At 40.7% G+C, this 21,101-nt stretch overlaps 3 protein-coding genes across 6 annotated transcripts in view; 1 reads left to right on the forward strand and 2 right to left on the reverse strand.

The window, feature by feature from the left end:
• Window positions 1-795: 795 nt before the first annotated feature.
• On the reverse strand, window positions 796-9,305 carry synm (synemin, intermediate filament protein). Its single transcript, XM_032524455.1, has 4 exons — window positions 8,314-9,305; window positions 6,993-7,117; window positions 4,130-4,209; window positions 796-3,451 (listed from the first exon to the last, which is right to left on the reverse strand). The coding sequence occupies exons 1-4, from the start codon at window positions 9,109-9,111 to the stop codon at window positions 1,395-1,397; spliced, it is 3,060 nt and encodes a 1,019-aa protein (XP_032380346.1). The 5' UTR covers window positions 9,112-9,305; the 3' UTR covers window positions 796-1,394.
• Window positions 9,306-9,790: 485 nt separating this feature from the next.
• pgpep1l (pyroglutamyl-peptidase I like) lies at window positions 9,791-16,607 on the forward strand. Of its 3 annotated transcripts, none has more exons than XM_032524459.1 (6): window positions 9,791-9,917; window positions 9,994-10,046; window positions 10,135-10,251; window positions 10,679-10,905; window positions 10,978-11,194; window positions 16,487-16,607. In XM_032524459.1, exons 1-5 carry the CDS (start codon window positions 9,887-9,889, stop codon window positions 11,150-11,152), a joined length of 603 nt encoding a protein of 200 aa, XP_032380350.1. In that variant the 5' UTR covers window positions 9,791-9,886; the 3' UTR covers window positions 11,153-11,194; window positions 16,487-16,607. The 3 variants fall into 3 exon arrangements, with proteins under 3 accessions (XP_032380350.1, XP_032380349.1, XP_032380348.1); XM_032524458.1 differs by lacking the exon at window positions 16,487-16,607 and adding an exon at window positions 13,630-13,739; XM_032524457.1 differs by lacking the exon at window positions 16,487-16,607 and having other exon boundaries at window positions 10,978-13,411.
• The window catches only part of igf1ra (insulin-like growth factor 1a receptor), an 80,651-nt gene continuing 72,298 nt past the window's right edge, over window positions 12,749-21,101 (reverse strand). For both annotated transcript variants that reach the window (XM_032524454.1, XM_032524453.1), the window contains exons 20-21: window positions 20,244-20,378; window positions 12,749-16,939 (exon numbers count right to left, since the gene is read on the reverse strand). In XM_032524454.1, the coding sequence (XP_032380345.1) occupies window positions 16,417-16,939; window positions 20,244-20,378 (658 nt within the window). In that variant the 3' untranslated portion in view covers window positions 12,749-16,416. The remainder of the gene's footprint in view (window positions 16,940-20,243; window positions 20,379-21,101) is intronic.

A 21,101-nucleotide genomic window follows, 5' to 3' on the forward strand; every position in this document is an offset into this window, starting at 1 on the left:
ACATATTTATAAGAGCATGGCATTCATGCTAAACATTGCATTTCTGTTTATTTCTTTAATAATCGACAATGCCAAGGAGCCAATCTGTGAAGACATTACTTAATAGTTACATAGTGTAAATTTTGCAACCACTTTGACAAAATGTGCAAGACATGTAACCAAACTGTAATCATAGTGGACCATTCCGACTCTGCAACGTGTACACAACACAACAAACCCTAATTAACAGTCCGTGCCACTAAGCTGATGATCCAAAAATAGTCACAGTCATGGACACACTCATGTTTGAGAACAAAGGTGAATCCTTCAAGCTAACACTGTGATGACCAACAACTGTCTACAAGCAACAATTATCCAGACAAGACATACTGTACATCAAAACTAGATGTGATTATAGTTTCTTTAGCAACACTATCACTGAATCCTTTTTAATTCTTTAAAATTCTTCTTCTTGTTTTCTTTCTTTCATCTTACTGTTTGCTTTTCAAATCGACAACCCCCTTTTGGTGCTAAGTGCTGTAATTTGAATACTCAGCTTCTTACTCACATGTTCAGATTATAATTAGGAACTGTTAGGAAGTTAGAAATGTATCGTAACCTGGCTTTGGTTGTATACTAGGCAATTCTTTTTTTCTAATTAATCAAAATGTATTATATGGCATTAGTTAGTTTGTGAGTAAAGTCAAATAATCTGAAAATAACCCAATATTTGGCAGCGGTGCCCAAGTCTAAATTAAAAATAAAAGCCCCAATCTGCAAACCGTTTACAGAACCTCATAACTCTTAACTGTCATATGTTGGCTTTCAATATATTCAACAACATGGCAGACACATGATGTGATGGGTTTTTGTAAACTGCAGAATGGGCTGTTTAAGGTGAACACCACATGTAGGTTAGTACAAAAATAGAGAACTCTAGAGAGAAGAAACAAACCTCTTTAAAGATTAACTGCAATTTGTAAAAAGCTTAACACATGCAGTGTAGCACTCTATCAGTTTTTTTTTACCAGCATGGAAATTTGCTACACTATCTAGATGTTACTTAAACTAGCCCATATTAAGTTAGGCCATCAGTGTTTCTAATAGTAGAACTGCCACAATTAAAACATTAAAACGTGTTTAATCTAGTAAATCAAACTAAATAACTAAATTGTGCTTGAATCATGTAAGTTACACCCCATTTTAGGTGACACACTCTTAAGTAGGTACAGTGAAAGAGGGCACCAAAGTTAATTGCATATATGATGTTTTACTGCAAAGCTTTTAGCGTTATTAAAGTGTCAAACCGTGTTAATGCCGTGTGTGTGGACTGCTGCGTCAGAACAACCTCTGTTATGTGCTCTTCAACAAGTTAGCAAGCACTCAGTTTGAAATATTTCTGATCGAAATCTTTCTTAATCTGTCGGGCTTTCAAGGTAAACGGTTGCAACTTTTTTCTTTTGAGGAATCTTCACCGGGGCTTCCAAGATGTGAGATTGAAGCTCTTGCTCTGAGGCCTCAGCATGGCTGCCCTGTACGTCCATCTGGAAGGTGACAGACTTTTCTGATGGCCCCAGTTTTACGGGTTTCTCTGTGATTTCAAACACACCTTCGTCAGGGAGGCCTTCAAACTTGTCACCGTACGCAGTATCCTCTTCTTTGGTGACTCTGAAGCTGTATCCCCCCCCTGACCCACCTTGGAAGACTTTCTCCAGCCCTAGGTTAGATGATCTGAGCGATGCCATGATCTGCTCTTCTGATAGTTCATCCTCTGCTTCCAGCAGCCCAGAGTCTTCCAGACTTTGAGAGACGTTCATCTCTGCAACTATAGTCATGGTGCCGTTGTCACTTGTGTGTTGCATTCTTTTTACATTGACGGCCATATTCTGTGAATCTTCACTACCCAACTTTGTGAGGAAAGCCAACTCCTCCCTCAGTGGACCCGACACTGAGCTTTGTAGCTTCTCTAGAGCTCCCTTCAGCTGCTCTTTGGGCTCCAAAGAGTCCTCTCTCAGGAACTCGAGCATTGACTCCTGCACTATGGGGGAGACGCAAACCTCTTCTTCGATGATGCACTCTGGGAAACTCTCCTTCACAAACGAGTGATCTCCTGACCTAAACTTGTATTCGTCGCTTTCCTCTACAATCACTCTTTTCGAGAGAAGACCTTCATCTTGATAATATCTCTCATCTGACAGGTCATCTACGATACCATAATGGCCATATGAGGTGATTCCACCACCCTCCTCGGGTTCAGAAAGATTATCATCTGGAGTGGAGACAAAATACTCGTCAGGCTCTTGGTCATGGGAGAAATATGACAATTCACTCTCTCTTGAAACTTCTTGAACTTGTACAGATCCACCCTTGCAATCATCTGTATCTGTCATGGAGGTTTTCATGGCATCACCGTCACTCAAATTCTTCAGCTCCTCAATTTGGAAATAAGTTGAGGAGGGATCATAAAAACTAGATCTGGACTTCTGCTCAACCTCAAGTTCCTCATCACTGTAAGACTCCACCGGTTCCTCAGTGATTTCCACATTGACGGACTTATTTTTAAAGTTCTCGCTTCCCTGCAGGCCACTTAGCAGGGTCTTGATCATGCTTCCTGTTGCTGTGTCCTCGATGTCTTGCAGTGACACCTTCTTAACCCCTTGACTCAGTAGTTCATCCAGTGCAGAGTCTTCTGAAAAATCCATCTCCTCCTCCACTTTGGACTCCAACACAATCTGCGTCTTAGTTGTTCCATCCTCCTGCTCAGTTTTCTCCACATGATACTTTACCTGCGATTCTCCCGAGGAGCAAACCTTAGCTCCCAAACCTGCTGGTCTCATCGCTTTCTCGATGATATCCTCTACAGACACATCTAACATCTTTTGCTCACATGGGACCAACGCATGCTCTGTTTTCTCTTTTTCTTTGAACTCCTTTCCAGAAACATTATCATTCTCTTTTTCCTCTGATGCTTGCTTTTTGCTTTCAGTCTCAGTTTTCCTGTTGAGGCTCATCATTATTGGTGACACCACTCTCACTGGTCTAGTCCCAGTAGTGGAGGACTCAATGGGACTGACTTGGTTTTCTACCTCAGAGACTGGTTGGATTTTAACAATTTTCTCATCTGCTGCTGTTTTCTGTACATGTTGTCTTATTTGGTATTCACTCTGGCCTGTTTGTTTAGCTTTGGCAGTGGCGGTGGTGGTGGTGGTGGTGGAGGTGGTGGTAGCAGGGGCAGAGGCGGCAGCCTGAGCTTTGGAGAATGAGATCATGTCCCTTCTGGATGCAGGACTCTGATGCCGAGCTCTGCCTGCAACTGAAATAGGGATGATCCTAGAGGGACTTATGGACCCAAAAGGAGGCACAGGGGATCTTCTCAGGTTTGAAGTCAGCGGTGTGTACCTGATATCCATATGTTTTCTGGTGGTTAGGGTGGAAGCTCTTGGAGTGTAGGGCTGGGCAGGCAACCTTATATCTGAGGCAGAGATTAATATGCATGAATATTCAAGTAGATACTTAAAGGAATAGTTTGACATTTTGGTGAATGAGCTTATTCGCTTTCTTTGCAAGCAATGAAAAGATACCACTCACATCTGTAAGAGTGGTATCGATCTTCTCATCTAACTCTTGGCAAGAAGGCAAATGAGCATATTTGCCAAAATTTCATAGTATTTCATTCAAACTAGTTTTACAATGTACTCTAATGATCAACATGTAACAGCATTTCACTCAGGAACACTCTTGTCATAGATTTAACCATATATCGCAACAAATGCAAATACAGTTATGCTTGATAATGCTCCTTGGACTAGCCAAGCAGCATGCTAAGCTGAAACAGGGGGTACCATGCAGAAAGAAAAAGAGTAAGCCAAAAGAAAGACATTGAAAACCATTTTAAACTGTGAGTCATGTTAGGACTCTGAGCAAAGAAGGTGGAGGCTGCGGTGGTGGAGGCAAATGGTTGCCAGTGGCAGCTGTGAGTGAAGCAGGGACCAGTGAGGAGGGAGTCATATTTAAAAGGACCGCCTTAGTGTAAGAATGGCTGTGATTGGTGTGCGTCTAATAGGAATGCTAATTCAATCGGTGGGCGCATGACTTCCGTGTCCTGCATGAACTAATGCTAAGCTTAATTAAATAATTTCAAACACAGTACCTATTATTCTTTCTCTTTGATGTTGAGTTCCCCTCCTATGACCATCTTGCAGATCCGCTCTCTCACCTTCCAGGAGAGCCCTAAACAAACAGGAGACAAAATATATTTGAGACAAGGGCAAATAAGTCATTATAAATCACTGGTTATCCTCCTATTTCAACATAATTACTTTTACCATATATAGAAAAGAAAGAGCAAAGACAAATACCTCACAACTAGGTAAACATTATTCAACTCTGCCATCTCGACCCGCTCAAACTAAACGCAACAGGCTTACAAGATGGTTAGACCTAGGACCTGTCCATATAGGGTGGTAATAATCAAAACGTAACAAGCCAGTGTCATGTAACAAAAACTTTGTAATATTTAGCTTTAGCAGCTCACCTTTCCTTGGCCATGATTCAACAAACATGCAACAGCAATCAAACGTGGCTCAAAAAGGAACGACCTCTCTGGAGACTTCCTTCGCAAAGACTGACCTAAAAATAAAAGTTCCGCAGGGCGGTCCACGCTTACCTACGACTCTCAAAGCAAACGCTGACTCGTGACACACAATAACACATGTCGCTGCCACGTCTCTGGGAAAACATTCTGTCTATTCCAGAAAATCATAACAAACCAGAGGTGCCAGGAGACAATGTGCCATATAGAGACACAGTGGAGTACAAAGTATTCTAAAGAACCTTCTGGGAATTGGCTTAATACAGTTTTAGTATCCCTCAAAAACTTCAAGTTTGCTTGAAAGTGTAACATGTCCTGGATATGAGGTAAGAAAAGAAAACTGGATATTGTACCTTCAAACATGACAATACAGTATGTTAATTAATTGCTTTATAAATAGCTTTGAGTAAAGATAGTCAGTTAGAATGTGACCCTGTGTGATCTGCCTATGTAAAGAATAGACATGCCATGTTATTATTACAGGATATGAAATGCCAGATATAATCAACACATATATTAGCACAATATAAATACTTAAATAAACCACAGAGAAAATGAAAACAACTTTAACTCTGTTACTGAAGACCAGCAGGAAATAATAAGCGGATTTCTTTTTGTGTTGTTTAATGAAATCACTTATTAAGCGTAGCTTCAGGCAGGGGGGGCAGGTTTGAACAGTAATCTTGTGTACTGACTGTATTATTATATGTACTAATACTTATGTTTCATCACCATTTAACAAGTTCACCCTTGTCGAACCAGAGCAACAATTATATAACCTAGGGCTGCACAATTTTGGGCAAAATGATAATCACGATTATTTTGATTAAAATTGAGATTACGATTAATTATCACGATTATTTTGTATTTATTTATTATGATTATTATTGTTGATTTTAACCAAAACAAATTTTATTGTCACATAGTCTATTTATAATTGCTTTCCCATCTATATTGTGCTCCATTCCTCTTATGTTGAAGTTGTATGTTGTACATACATACACCTGCAACACAAATTATCGGGAATAATTTAGGATATATTTAATAGGATATATATTTTAAAAAAAAAAGTATCTCTGAGAAAGCTCCTGTTTTTAACAATAACGGATTAAAAGAGCTTGAGAGAGGGGGAGTGCGATGGATGTACTCGCAGAGAGACGGCTGACTCATTACAAATGGGTCCGGCACGGGGTCAGCAGAGTTACACAAATTGTGTACGTATGAAATGTCTGTATCGTCACTGCGCTGTATTTTTTTGAACTATGATATTCTGGCCATGGGCCATCTCTTGCCCAGGTCCAGCAGGCTCCATCTCACACACTATTGGTCAACGGACGGAAGTTAGTTGCATTCAATAACTTCTTCTGTGTTTTTTGCCGTGGCGGCAGAGTTACCAGCGGAAACACAGGGACAAATACAGGTTTGCCTCTAATGCTTAATTTTATACAGCTGTGTTAATAACAATTAAAACTGTGGACATATCTCAGAAGTGTGGACCTCCGCTGTGTCTCTCCGTGTTGCTGGGAGCAGTGTGTGAGTGAATGGGGGCGGGGCTGCACGTAGAGTAAGAGGAGAGAGAGTAGAGGAGAGATACTACCACAGGTACGGCTTTAAAGAAGAAATGGGTCATGTAACGCAAAATTAAACCATATCGATATAAACAATGTTGCTTCGTTTGTGGAGAGGCAGCAGATGTGAGGACATTAGGTGCACCAGTGCGACGTAGAGGAAAAATGTTAGTTGTACCCTAAAACCCTGTGAGCTAACAGACGCTAACTAGCACCGACTAGCACTGGTCACTGCTATTGTCTGAAAAACACAGACGGGACAAAATGTCGCGTTTACTGGTAAACCGGTAAACCTTGTGACCGACTGCTATCTGCTATCTGAATTTCCCTCACGTTACTCTGTCCTCCGTGACTGTCTACATCTAGATACTAAGCTGGCCCGTGATCAGACAGGGGTTTACGGAGCGGTAGATTGGCTTTGCAAAAAATGAACAGAATGACGTATTGAAAATATCGGTCGATTACCCAAATTTGATCGTGGGAAGCCAAAAATCGTGATTGTGATTAAAATTTGATTAATTGTGCAGCCCTTATATAACCTACACAAAAAGTGTGGACAATTAATGTTTTTTTCTGTCTCCACTGAAGACATTTGGACATGCCAAAGTAGGAGTAAATACAATGAAAGAATTAAAAGAGGGTTGAATTCCATTTAGCTGTTTCTGTTTTAGGATCCTGTCACACTGCCATGGCTAACTGGGACATTTGAATGGAATGCAGCCATCCCTAAAGTTAGTAACACCTGTGCTTTTTATACTATGACATAATGTCTCCCGTGAAAAGGTCTATTTTTTATTTTTAAGAAAAAAAATCAGTTTTGGTTGGACAGCTGACAAAATAAATAAGCTCATCACCTGTATGCAGCCACCTCGTTGCCCAGATTCATCTTAACCTGGAGAAGGTGCTGATGCTCTCGCATCTTCTCTGCAATAGCATCAGCCATCATATTCCTATCGTGCTCCAGCTTCTGGATAATCATCTGGAGGGGAAAAAAGCAACAAAAAACAGGTTTTCACTTTGCACTTTTCACTTCACAGTTTCATTTAAACAGTCTGCAATATGTCCATTTGGTATTATATTTATTTGTTGTTTATCCCTGCACTTCAACTGAACATTCTGTAATAATTTGTGTTAACCACCAAAATGACCACATTTTATTTCACAGCAGCCTATAGTGTTGTTTACTTTGCCAATCTGTGTTTTTTTTTTCCTGTTTTGAATCCCCTCCTCTTATCTTTGTTGACTTTGCTGAAAGATGGCCACTTGTCTAAACCAAGTCTGATCCCACTAACAGACTGCACTAATTGTGTGGACCACTTAATCCTGACCCTGACTGCTTCTCTCCTGGCCCTGACTGCATTTGTGCATGAGCCTGTTCCAAAAACCTCTGACATCCTTCGACAGATGTCATGCTCACTTCTAAATGTTACTGTAAGTGTGAGAAATGTATTATTGTGAAGATCCCTATGCATCCCTACTGTGAACATCCCTACAGTGTAGTCATTAGTAACTGACTGACCTGCTTCGGGCTCCATCTTTAGGAGGCTAATACGGATTTGTCAGTCTGACAGCTAATTGGTTTAAGTGGCTGGTGTAATCTAGCAGCTATAAAGTACTGGCGAGGTAGAATTATTTTAGCTACTCAAGCTATTCAATCCTTTTACACTGAGGTCAAATGTTACACGCGAGAGACAGTTAAGGGAACACAAACATGTCAGGCACCACGTTATGATGCATGGCAAGTTGTAGGCTTTTTGGGGGTGGGGAGAGTTGCATTTATTTCAGAACCAACATCTATTGCATCTGTATGCTTTTACGACAGGGTATATATATCCCTGTTAGAAATGTCAGCCTAAATTGTGATGAGGATATCATTAATCATTTAGTTTAATCATTTGTAGCAGCCTCTGACAGCTGCATCAGTGCCTTTAAGTAGAGTGGGTGTGGCAGGGACAAGAGGGAGTAGCCTCCCCCCTCTCTCATGGCCTACAGGGTGATAACGGGGATATTATTCTGCCTGTACATTTTTAAATATTGTATTCTATTTACAATATGTAGTTTGGCACTTCTTAAATAAAATGTACATCTCCTTATTTCTGGCTTCCCCTTCTGTCTCTCTGAAATATATATCTGGGCTGTCCTACTCTAGTTGGCCTATAATGGACTTTTCCTCACCTGATATTGGCTGAAGTCCACCCGATATGTCTCCTGCATGTGCATCAGTTGTTCTTCAAGGCGAAATTGAATCTGACCTTGTTTTTCCGCGTCTGCTCGTAATTTGTCCAACTCTGAGGCATACATCATCTTCTCCCTCTGCAGATCACTCAACCTCGCCTGGTCCGCTTTAATCGACTGCTCCATCTCTTCCACCTTCAGTTGGTACATTTCAAAGGTCTCAAGCCATCCTTCGGACAGACCACGGGCATACTCTTGCACCTCTTCCATGCTGGCCGCCGGAGGCCCGCGATAAGTTTGCGTGATGATGGGTACCATCCGGGAATCCACCTGGCGCCGGAGATGCTCCTTTTCTCGTCTGTGCGCATCATCTAAGCGTTTACACTCGTTCTCTAGTTGAAGTAAACGCTGCTGGAGTTCACCGTTGGTCTTGTGAGCGGTGTGAAGCTCCTTCTCGTAGCTCTTTAGCTCGCCACTGATGTCCCTGCACACTCCCGTCTGCTCGCTGCACAGAGACTGGACCATCTGCAACTCCCGCCATAGCTTCTCCCTCTCCATCTCCGCCTGGGACTTTTCAAACGACAGCTGCTCCACCATTCTCCTCAGATCCCGCATCTCACCCTTGTACTTCGGCTCCCATTCCGCCGTCGTCGCTTGTCTGAGTGTATTTATTTCAGTAATGAGATGCGCATTTTCCTTCTCCAGCTGCTTGGTTCTGGAAAGATACTGGACAAGTCTGCCGTTGAGCTCCTGCAGCTGGTGTTTCTCGCTTTCAAAAGTTCTCTTGAAAGGCAACATAGTGGCATCTAATTAGAAAAAAAAGTGAGTTTAAAATTAGTCCTGTCTGTATATTAGCTATACTCTAGGAGACAGGGTGTCCCGGTGTCATTTGCGTGTGTGCGTCTGCTGGGACGACGGGGATGTAATTTGCGATCAGTGCCCTTTGACAAGTGCAGCAGTAGGAGGGCGGCTCCTGCCTCACAGGATCGCCCCAAGCGCGTCCCTTGCAGATGTGATGCTGCGTTTAAGTGCTGTCTGAAATATTATCCCCCCCAATATCACAGTGGAAGCAACTGTCAGACCCTAAATTTAAAACTAAAGCTAGATTCTGAAAATGCGGTCAAATTAAATTTAAAATGAGGGAAAAAACTAAGTGCGTAATTGTACGAATTAAATTCAAACGTTAATGGGTCGGCACGATTGTCTTGTAGGCCAATTATAATAATAAAAATTAAAGCCAATTAAAAAGTATGAAGTAAATATGAGTAAAACGTTTGGTTTGTTTAAATGGCGTGAAAATAATAAACGTTTAGTCTTTTTATCATGCTAATTAAATGTGTGACTTCTTTTAGACCTTTTAGACCTGTAAATTGGATGTCAGAAGTTTCTCGGAGGAACCTGAATGTATCACTTCTACATGGGCTTTTCAGCTTTTATTTGCCGGGGAACAGCTCCTCCAAGCGGACAAAAGGTGAGCTGCGGGTGCTAAAATAAGCCTTGTTGTTTTTCAGTGTCCCGACATGAAGTGCGTAACAAATATCCTTCCTAGTGACTTTGTGAACGTGACAGCGTTATGAATAGACGCGAAGTCGTGGTGGTTACAGGTAAAGTAGGAAGTGTTTGCTCATACACAAACTCTTCAAACTGGTGTTGATTTACATTTGTAATACTGTCTATTAGGCTTTGGACCTTTTCGACAGTTCTTAGTGAACCCCAGCTGGAAAGCAGCCCAGGTAATGGGGAACACAAAATATGGGTCACTTTTACATTCCTATTGTGAGACATAAAGACTTCAACATGTCTAATATTTCTTTATTGAAGGGCTTGAAGTTGGTCGGATTTGGAGAGCGGACTGATATTTTCATCAGGGAGGTGCCAGTGAGTTATGTTAAAACTCAGCAAATAATTGCTGAGATTTGGCAAACTCTTCACCCAAAGGTAAAAATATAGTCTTCACAAGTAAAGACCATGGCCAGAGCCATTTGATTTCTAGAAATACTGAGGTAGGAAGTCCCTCTCACGTGTGAGCACCACCAAAAATAGTGTCAAACTATGTTTGTATATAGTTTTTTTTTGTATATATATATATATATCTTGAATTTTATTTTATTTATTTATTTATTTTCCCCTATTTGCCTAAAACCAGCCTCCTTTCGATATAATTCGTCCAAAACAGTTCAAACTTGAATTAGAATTAAACTACCTAGGAAACCTACAGAGTTACAACCTACAGAGAGCCTCAGTATCCTGAATGGTATCTATGGCCCTGGTGGAGATACAAAATGTTGAAACACAATTAAAAGCTGATTATGGTATGAGAAGGTGAATATATCACTTTACTCTTAATTATTTGTGCGTGTCCCAGTTGGCTGTACATCTGGGTGTAGCCAGAGGTTCCAGTGTCGTCTTTTTGGAGCAAACGGGAAAGAACAGTGGATACAGAGACAAAGATGTGTGTGGCTTCTGTCCTGAAAGTCAGTGCTGTGTGGAGGGAGGACCAGAGAAACTGGACTCAGTCATTAACATGAGGGCTGTCGCGAAAGAGTTCAAACAAGCAGGGACGGATGTCATTTATTCAAGAGATGCTGGCAGGTAGGCATCTTGTTCTGCCATGTTGATAACAGACACTCAACAGTATGATATTAGGCGTTCTGTCATCCGCAGGTACCTGTGTGATTTTGCGTATTATTTCTCACTGTATCACGGTCAGAGGAGAGCAGCCCTCATCCATGTACCGTCATCTGGCAGCTTAACCGCAGGTGACAGACTGGTACCTCTGCTGCAGAGCCTCATTCTCACCATGCTGGACCAGCTGGAGGACCCTTCAGAAACCGCATGAGGAGATGATGACAGAGGACTCCAAGCCAGCTGTCACAGCAAGGTAGATCTTCTAGTGAAGACATTTCACAAGACACAAAGAGATCACTGGTGACGCTGTGGATTAGTGGAGGGCCCGTGGCCTTGGAGGGAATTAAAAAAGAGCCAACAGCAGAAGTTCTCATTCATTTATTATTCAAAATTTCAGGGCAAAATAAGGAAAATACAAGAATTGTTCAGATACACATTTGGAGATGGCATGTCAAAAATACACCATCTCAGTTATAGGTGTGAAAAAACTTTGAGGCCTCAGATACAGAGCTTGAAAAACAAACTAGTCTAGTGAAGATTTTTGATTATTTCTTTCCACCAATCAGGTAATGAACAGAGATTTTGTGAAAGTATTCTTATAAAACAATAGCAGTAAACCAAGGCCCCCTCAGAAGGTATAGGAATGCAAATCATAAAAACAGAGGCATGATAATGATAAACCTCAAACTTATTATTGCAGTTTGAATGCACTGACGCATCCTCCATAAACCTGAGGTTTGCATGAAGAACATTCAGAAGATGGAAAATTATGAAGATGACTAAGTAGAATGCTTTTTTTTTTAGTTAGTTACTGTATGTTTACGCTGAAATCTGGTTATGCAAAAAAGCAACTAGTGTGAAGCTGTAAACGTAGGCCTATGATCTTTTCTAATCATGTCGTTTACCATGTCTACCCGTAATCTACGCAACATCCCTGTCCTAAACATCCACGTGTTTATTTAAATGCTGTAGTTGTGACAGGTTTGTGATCTAATTTTAACTAGTAATTCACCTCACGACAGGTCAATTTAATGTCTACTCCCGAAACTGAAAAGTTTGTATCTTATTACATGCATCCAAACAGAAAAAAACATAAATGCACAGATATGTAAAGTAACTACACAAGCTGTTTGCTTGTCAGTGGTGATTTCTGTACTAATGTGACATTCAGCAGTAATCAGACTGTTTTTCAACCAAAAACAGTTGTTCATTCTTTGATTCTCTTATATTCTGCACAGATAAAAAGGTTAAGATGAAAACTGAGCATCCAGGTTTCACATTAGAAGTTACCCAGTGGCCTATTCATGAACCCATTTTTTTTTTTTTTATTGCTTTTGAGTATTAATTTTAACATGAATTTTCAAAGAGGTGTACGCATCCAGCCCAGAAGCCCTTGCACTGAGACCGCACTCTCCAAGTAGCCGCTGTGAGTAGAAGAACGGAAGTTTTTCTGAGAAGATTGACTGAGGTGACGGTTTTAACCAGCAGCATTAGTGTGTGTAGCAGTACAAATAGGTTGTGTTGAGTTTACTTCCAAATGATCGAAAAGACAGCATAAGGTGACAATTAGCTATCACTAGGGCATAAACGTCATAGCATTCGGCAGATAGACTTGGACAGAGGAAGGGATAGCGTTCACGTAAACAATCAGTTTACAGGGTAAAAAAAAAAAAGGCCAACATTGACTGACAAATGATTGTGAATGGCATCTGGATTTTTGGATTGTGCTGTAACATTGCAGCATTACAGGCTACAAGTAAACAGCGAATACTATTTTTCTTGGAGGTCAATAAAACATTTTTTTCCCTTTTTAAATATTCCCCCAGGATAACTGTTCAGACTTCTATATAAATGCATTTTAAATGAGAAAATGAAGGTTTAGTCTTTTGAGGATTTAAGGTTGTGACAATATGTTGGGAGTCAGTGGAGATGGGATATCTGATGTTGATGTTGAGCCCCGGTCTCTGGTCTTGACTCTAGACTTCTACTGCACCTCGCCACACTGTATCCAGTCAAATTGAGGTGTAGGTTGACATAATTACCTAATATCTTCTCACCTAAATACTCAACAACAATTTAAACCGATTCTGGGGAGAACTTAAGCACGCTGTCCTGAAGTCCTCTCCTTTGTATTATCAGAGGTATAAACTTACTTTTCAATCGATCATTGGGCTGTACTTACAACACAGATATTCCATCTCCTTTGTGAGGTTAATCTAGATCCCTATGGGTTTTATCCAGATGACGTTTCTATACAAACCGATGAGAGAGTAAGATGTATTTGTTTTCCATAGGCATGCATATATTTCAAAAGAGTGAGGTAGATATATACTTGAAGGAAAAAAAAAACTTTTTAAGTCCCCCCCAGTCATGACACCAAAGAAAATACATACCAAAAAAATCAAACTTTATACTGAATCATGGGGCATTTATACAGTGATTTAAACTGATGTCACAAAAGGAAAATAAATAAATAACACTCCTACAGAAAATAAAAATAAAAAAAACTTCGAAGAGAGAGAGAGAGGGGGGGGGGGGGTGAATCACCAGGCAACATTTCCAAAAGATGAGGAGAAATCCTTCAAACACTTCCACTATTCAGCCTCCATTTTAAGACCTTTTTCCATTCATGACATTGAAATGTGTCCCCTTCCCTGGACTTTAACCCATCCTTTATTTGGTTTTCAGAAGCAGTGATTATGAAGACAAACAATAAGATCTGTTTTCACTTTGAAGAAGTAACATTGGCAGAAGTGGCGTTACATTGTGCATGAGTGTTGAAGAAATAAAAAAAAGAACAAGAAATCTGATTTTGAATGGTTTACAAGACAGCCCAATTAGCCCTATAGATTCAAGAAGAGGCAAGCAATGGATGGGTTAAAATACCAGATCTGGTATAATGTAAATATCTCGTACACTGACTTCAAAAAGGGGGCGGGGGGATGGGAGAGGAAAGGGGGATGGGGGAGGAAAGGGGGCGATACAAGCTGACACAAGTAGAGGACGATCATGAGAATGTGCGGAGAAAGCAAAGCCTTTACTTTGACCTGAGATTGAGTTGCACCTAGAGGGCAATGCTAGGCGCAGTGCTAGACAACAAGTACAAAAAGGGTGCAGAAAGTACACACTCACACATCGAGCTAAGGTGTCCATTCCAAATAATATTAATAATAATAATAATAATAATAATATTATAGACATCCACGAAAAAACAATACAGGAGGAAAGATTTCATAAAAATAAAAGGCAATGAACAAAATATGGTGTTACAGAAATCCTTTTGGGGTAACAGAAACAAATGTTTTCATATCTAAATCATCTTAGTTTTTTTCTTGTTTTTTTGTTTTTTAAGCAGAGTTTGAAGATATAAGAAATGGACTGTAGTGGAGACCATAAAATATCAAACCTGAAGAATTTTTAATATACTGTGTATCTGTATGTATGTGTGTATATAAATGTGTGTGTATATATATATATATATATATATATATACACACACACACACACACATATACACACACACACATACACACACACACACACACATACTGTATATATTTCCACATCCAAAAGAGAAAAAGAATAAAATAGCAGCTTTGTTCTGTACAGACATAGAGGCAAACATTTTGAACCGTAAAAAGGTTTAAAAAAGTGACAAAACCAATGATGTGTATAAAATCGATCCTGCAGTCAGAAATACAACTGTAAGAACTGTATATGTGTTTGAAATGTACAGAAACTAATGACTATTTTAAAAGAGACCTGCTGTGATTTAAAAGTTGTCTCTCGGCTACTAAAATACCATCCCACGCCTTCTCGTTTTCTGTCTCAGGTCTTACACTCTGTTTGTTGCGGTGTATTTGGTGCCATTTCATTTGAACAGCAGTATCAGAGAGAACGATTTTCACCTCCCACATGAAATGCACACTTTATTTGGATTTATGAAAGGGGAGGCAGAGTCGTATCCCTTGATTGTGAAGTTCAGTGATTCGCTGTGTGAGACTTATGACTCTTTGTTTAGATTTTTTTCTTTATTTAAACAAAGAAAGACTGAGGCTGTGATTCAGAGTTGGCTGACTCAGTGTGTACCTTCCCCAGATGTGTGATGATGTGATGAAGGGGAACGTTTTAATTAGTCTTTATAGTTAGATCTGAATGGACTTGAAACAGAACGTTCTGGTAAGGCAAACAGCATGCTGGCTTTTCAAATGTGATTATATGAAAAGATAGGGCTGCAATGAATGATTATTTTCATTTTCAATTAATCTGCCAATTGCTTGTGAAAATACCTAAACATATCCAGTTTACTATCACTTAAGACAACAAGCAGCAAATCCTCACACAGAGGTTAGGAACTGGCAAACCAATTAAATTTGGTTTTTTTTTTTATTACTTTAATCGACTACCAAATTAGTTTTATGTTTCAACTTAATAGAATTTTAATATTAAAATATATTTAATATTATTTGATAGTCTTTGTTTGGGGATGATAATCACCTTAAAATTATTTCTTACCGCTATTATGTCAATTGATATGAAAAAACATTAACTTTAAATTTGAATAAATCCCCAATGCAGACTAAAAACATTTTCCTAGAGTTGTTCTCAACAGTGACACTGTATTCTGTCCTGTGACACACACACACCACACACACACACACACACACACACACACACACACACACACACACACACACACACACACAGTACTAAAGATAAGCATGACGTCTGAACCAAAACCACCAAACAATGTTGGTATTGTTCCCTAGACAGACTTATCTTAACTCTGAATCACAGCCTTAAACAAGAAGGGAGACCTGTATAAAACTGAAGAAAAAGCTTGTTTTGGCAATAGTTTGGCAGATACACAATAGGCCCTCCTCTTCCATTTTGGCCCGCTGTTGACGGGATCATAGAAATATCAACAGGAAAATGAAACAATAATCTTAGTCCAAACATTCTAATTGAGGCATCCTCACATGACATGAGCGGGTCTGCTGATGCAAACAAAGTCATTTTGATGAAAAGTCATTTAGAAATGGGGGTATGCCATAGTATAGAGAGGATCATGTGTTTTGTATAAATACACACTCCGATATCCACAACATCCTCTCTGAAATCATCAGGAAAAAAGTGCTCTTCTGTTGAATTTGCTGGCAGATATGCTAAAAAAATCTGTAAGTCAGGATGTGTGCCTGTATAGTTTTCCTTCTCCAAGGACTTATATAACAACAACTGAAACACAGGCAGCACACGAAGGAGTTCCACAGAGTCTGAGCCACCAAACTCCATATTCTTTAGCAGGTTTCTGTAATGTTTCAGTTTTTGGACTTTGTTTGACCTTTAAGGAGTGGAGAGACAATCTACTGGTACACAGTAGAAGAAAGTCATTTCTTACCTCATCCATCCCTCCTTAAGAGATGGTGGAAAGGTTTGTGTTACCCTGTAAGAGGAGGAGGAGGGGCTGGTCTGATATCAGCAGGCCGACGACTGGGGCAGTGGCAACGCCCGTTCGTTCTTTCTGCCCCCATTCATGTGTGCATAGGGTTGTATCTCGTCAAAGTTGGGCCGGAGTACCACCACAGGCCCGTTGGCTGAAACATGTCCTGAGTGCTTGTCCAAGGCTTGGCCTGGAGACGCTGAGGCAACTGGGCCCGGGGACGAGGGAGACACAAGTCCCAGTAACGGAGTACTCGGGCCTTGCATGGGGGATAACTGCTGGGCAGATGGAGGCGGCGTGCCTCCTGTACACCCCAATGAGGGGGCGGCGGCAGTAGCAGAGGGCTGCCTGGTGGATGCAGGGTCCAGCGGAATGTTCTCCATGTTTTCTACCTCCATGTCCAGCTCCTCGGTGTCCGGCGGCTTGTTCTCCTCGCTGTAGAAGAAGCTCACTTCCCTGAAGGGAGGATCCAGTTCTTCTTTGATGCTGCTGATGATCTCCAGGAAGGACGGACGCATCTTGGGATTATACTGCCAGCACATCCTCATCAGCTCAAACCTGCAAGAGGTAAAAAAGGTTGGTACTGCACAGTCAATTTATTTTTGTCATTAAAAGATATGTTCAGTTTTTTTAGGTCTAATTCAATAATCACATATGCATTTGTACAATAATTTTTGTACTTAAAAAATAATTTTGGAAGACACCAAGGTAAATTGTCTTGGACTTGCTGAAGCCTCATGTAAGTTTTAGCTGAACAAAAAGAGAACTATGGATTTTGAGTAATTCTGCCACTTCAGAGCCAGGAGGATATGAGGAAGCGTTTACAGCAGCGGACAACTCTTTCAATGTACACATGGGCATGTGAGTATTGTGTATTTGAAAAGTATGTGAACCTATCCTTTAAAACTTTAGCGTGGGATAACTTTGCGTTTCTCACCAGCAGGTGGCAGGAGACACTGAAGTTAAAGCCAATGTCAATACTGACTTGCACTAAGGTTCTCTATATTGATCTTGACAAAAAAAAACTATGTAGACAGTACATGAATATAGTACTGTAAACTATCCCAAAGATACTCTGATTACTGCTTTTCTGTTGTGTTTTTGGAAATTCATTCTGTGCCTTTCATAACATTAAAATGGACACAAAATAACAAAAGTATTACATTCACATAAACAGGCCCATCTTTTTCTCTTTCACATTTTGTTTGTACTTCTATATTAGTGGGTGGGAAGTGTATGCACTGTATGTACCTTTAGCCTGAAGGCAACACCTCATACACTAAAAAGGATGTGTGAAATCACTCATACCTTGGGCCATTTCTTGGGCCTGCTGATTAATTTCATACAGGTTAGTTGTGGACAGGTGCTCTTAGTGAACATACCAGTTCAAATAAGATATTTAAATTTTGGATACGTTTTATTTATTGCTACATTTTAAAACATACTGTACAGTAAGATCAGTAATGTAGCATGTACCAGCAGCCCAGTAAATCATACGTAAGGTAACTGTGCCAGGCCAGCAGCCGAGCTTTGGGAATGTCAAAACAACATAAAAAGGGAGAATTATTACAGTTTTGCGTGGTGCTTCAACACACACCACAACTTCAATTATACACAAACAAGCTAAGAATACTCTCGAAGGCCTGCTGACAAACATCTCAGTCATCTTTCCTCAGCTCTTGCTGTTCCCTCGCTCTTGTTTTCTTTCTCTTCCAGTGGTCTCTGCAGTCTACAACAGCCTCTGCAGCTGGGTGCCTGCTCCTCTCTGTACAGAGGAATTATGGGTAAAACTTTTCCTAAGCACCCGCCTTGCTTTATACTTAAAAGCAGCAGGAGGGACGGCTCTGGCTTTTTTTTCTTTCAGCAGTGCAGCAAGTGTCTTAAAGTTGACTTTCAAATGTCAAAACCAAGGCAGCCGAAACCTCCCACGAAAAGTCGTGTAATACTTGAAGTCGGGCCGGCGCTCGGGGGTAACCTGTCTGCGTAATCCTGCCCGCTGAGAACTCTTCCCCCACCATCTGTTGCTGCGCACGAAGCTTGTTGATGCAAATTTAGAAAACAAACACTGCAGTAAATCCTGACTTCTTGTCGGCACCCTGCCAATCATAGAACAGCCAAACACATACTATTGGCATTAAGCTAAATCAACTTATATTTGACCTGTCACCAGTATTGTTAGCAATATATACAAGCCCACAGTGGTGCATGAGCTGTACAGTACTTACTGTGTTCTTCAGCTGGCATGAAAGAGCTCCTCAAAGTCAAACATCTTTGTCACTTCTTATTTGTATATTGCTACCAGTTTTGTGTTTACCTGTTCCGTGCACCTTTGGTACATTCAGTTCCATTTAACAAACCAAATGTTCTGTATAAGTAAAGTTGTAAGCAACCTTGGTGACCAACATGATTGCCTCAGTTCTGTGCGCAGTCAGGCTTTTATAAAAGAACCTGCACCAGTCTAGACACAGCCAAAACTTCAGCAGACCATATAAAATGGACAAAAGGAACCTTGACATTCAGATAAAATCAGAAACAGACACACTTTAAGGCCAAGTGTGAGTGCAGAACAGTCTTCAAACATCTATGGTAAATCTTTAATGAACCTGAACGGGAATCTCTTCCAACAGAACTCCAAAACATCACACATGCAACATCCCCAGTGTGGTGAAACCTTGATGTATAATAGCACTGTGAGTGATACTGCACATTCCACAATAAATTATGTTGTTCAATATAATTGTGGAGTCTGCATTTCATTTTTTGCCAAACCCTGCGAGAGAGAATGCACTTTTGTCTTTAGGAAACTCAAGACAGAAACATGGGAAATCCAATCACTGACCCTGAGCTACCTGACCATGGGAAAGACGGAACAAGGGGAGACATCCAAGGCTCTCCAAATATGACTCATCCCTCTGTCTGTTATCCTGCTGGCTTTCTCTTCTTGCATCTTTCTAATCAGCCTTTGTATGGACTTCTGGCTTCACCCCACTTCAGCAGTCTTCTGGAAATCTCCATTAAGTCACTTCACTAGGGGCGACCAGGGGCAAAAGGCCTAACTTTCCCGTATGTTGCTCATAGACCGAGAGGCTAACCCTCCACCACCACCACCTCTGTAACACAATCCACACACTCCTGTAATCAGGACACAACAGTCAGGCTGCCATAGAAACGAGAGAGTTTGTGTCTGCACAACACTCGGCCCTCTTTGTTTCTACTCTCTCACTCTCTTTCTAAGGTGAAATCAGCCATGGAGAGTGGGCGGGAGGGGAGAGGGCTGAATGCTTCCTTATTGCGGTCAGAGTGGGACAGGAGAGGTGCATATATGCAGCGCTGAATGCTGACAAGCATACTGTTCTGTGATTTATCTTCTCTTCCAGCAGGGGTGATTCATTAATGAGTTATAAACAAATGAATGAATTATTTCTCTGTCTCTCCCACTCCCTGTGCTGATGGACAGACACCATCTCCCTCCTCATGCCCGTAGTCGGCGGCAGGAAGGAAGGAACATCTTTCACACACGGGTCATAGTATTCCTTCTATGGCCAGAGGCTGGCGGGTGAGGAGGCTTCTCACTGCCAGCTGACCATAGGGGCCATGTCGTCAACGGACCACATTTAACCTGTGACGTTAACATCAGGCCTCATCGTGGCCTAACCTAAGCATGCACCACATCACATGATATCCTACACACTTCAAACCACAACTTAAAATAGACGCTGGGCAAAATATTGAAACAGAAGGCTGTGCAAGGCATTAGAGGATAAAAAAAACAATACATCCTTCAAGGGTGTTGTATCATAACATGAAAGGCCTAAAAGGTTTGAATATTACAGTTATTGATCACAGGTAGGAGGAGGCTTACAGCATATCTGGGCAGTTGTCTGGTTTGTCCAAGAGTCCTCCTTCCATGACAAAGCGCAGCACTTGTTCATTGGACATGCCCTGGTAAGGCTGTTCTGCTAAGGTGGCGATCTCCCACAGCACAACACCAAATGACCTGCGGTGAGAAAAGAGAAAGAAATCGTGTTGAAATGATTTACATTTTTGCCCCTTATCTGATGCTGATCAGCGCTGCATACATTTAGTGAAACCGGCAGAAAAGGCTGCTGTAGTTAAGGCCATCGAGCACAGCAGTTTTTTTGTTTAATTACTTCTAAATAAATCCTTATTTAAAAGACCAGATTAGTATTTTTTAATAAGGATGCGTCTATTACAGCACATTTATTTGCTTTACAAAAAATCTGCTTATTTGCCATTACAGTGAATATAATATGTAATATAATTGTTTTAAATTCTACATTACAGTTGTGTGGTAATGCAACTTTAAGTGAAAACGTACAAATGTGTTATTTGCAACAAATTAACTAATGAAAGCAAAAAAACAAGCAGACCATATGCTGAAGCAAGCAATAAAACACTGGTATGAACTTTTAAAGCTGCACTATATTTTTATATTGTCATTGGATCAAACTGACTTTGCATTGTTAGGTGACGCTTGTAGTGACGAACCACTCAAAGAATCACCCACCTGCAGTGCCCCACAATTCTCAATTTGTAAGGTGATATTGTGTCAGTGTTGCGTTTACAGTTAAAGTAAAGTCTCAAACGTGGGTTTCGACTTGCTTTTCTCACAATCCAGCGAGCTGTTCTGTCTGATATTTTTCTTGGTTTAACTTCCACTGTTCCTGGTGACTGCCATTCTTAATTATATTCCGATCAG

Source organism: Etheostoma spectabile, chromosome 8 (assembly GCF_008692095.1).
Source record: "Etheostoma spectabile isolate EspeVRDwgs_2016 chromosome 8, UIUC_Espe_1.0, whole genome shotgun sequence".
NCBI lineage: Eukaryota > Metazoa > Chordata > Actinopteri > Perciformes > Percidae > Etheostoma > Etheostoma spectabile.

Excerpts from the sequence above, each read along its gene's own strand:
- synm (XM_032524455.1), bottom strand. The coding sequence starts at position 9,111 with ATGTTGCCTTTCAAGAGAACTTTTGAAAGCGAGAAACACCAGCTGCAG. Across the intron at positions 7,118-8,313 it reads TGGACTTCAGCCAATATCAG|ATGATTATCCAGAAGCTGGA; the intron begins GTGAGGAAAAGT and ends TTTCCCCTCCAG. Across the intron at positions 3,452-4,129 it reads TCAAAGAGAAAGAATAATAG|ATATAAGGTTGCCTGCCCAG; the intron begins GTACTGTGTTTG and ends TCTCTGCCTCAG.
- pgpep1l (XM_032524459.1), top strand. The coding sequence starts at position 9,887 with ATGAATAGACGCGAAGTCGTGGTGGTTACAG. Across the intron at positions 10,047-10,134 it reads CCAGCTGGAAAGCAGCCCAG|GGCTTGAAGTTGGTCGGATT; the intron begins GTAATGGGGAAC and ends TCTTTATTGAAG. Across the intron at positions 10,906-10,977 it reads TATTCAAGAGATGCTGGCAG|GTACCTGTGTGATTTTGCGT; the intron begins GTAGGCATCTTG and ends TGTCATCCGCAG.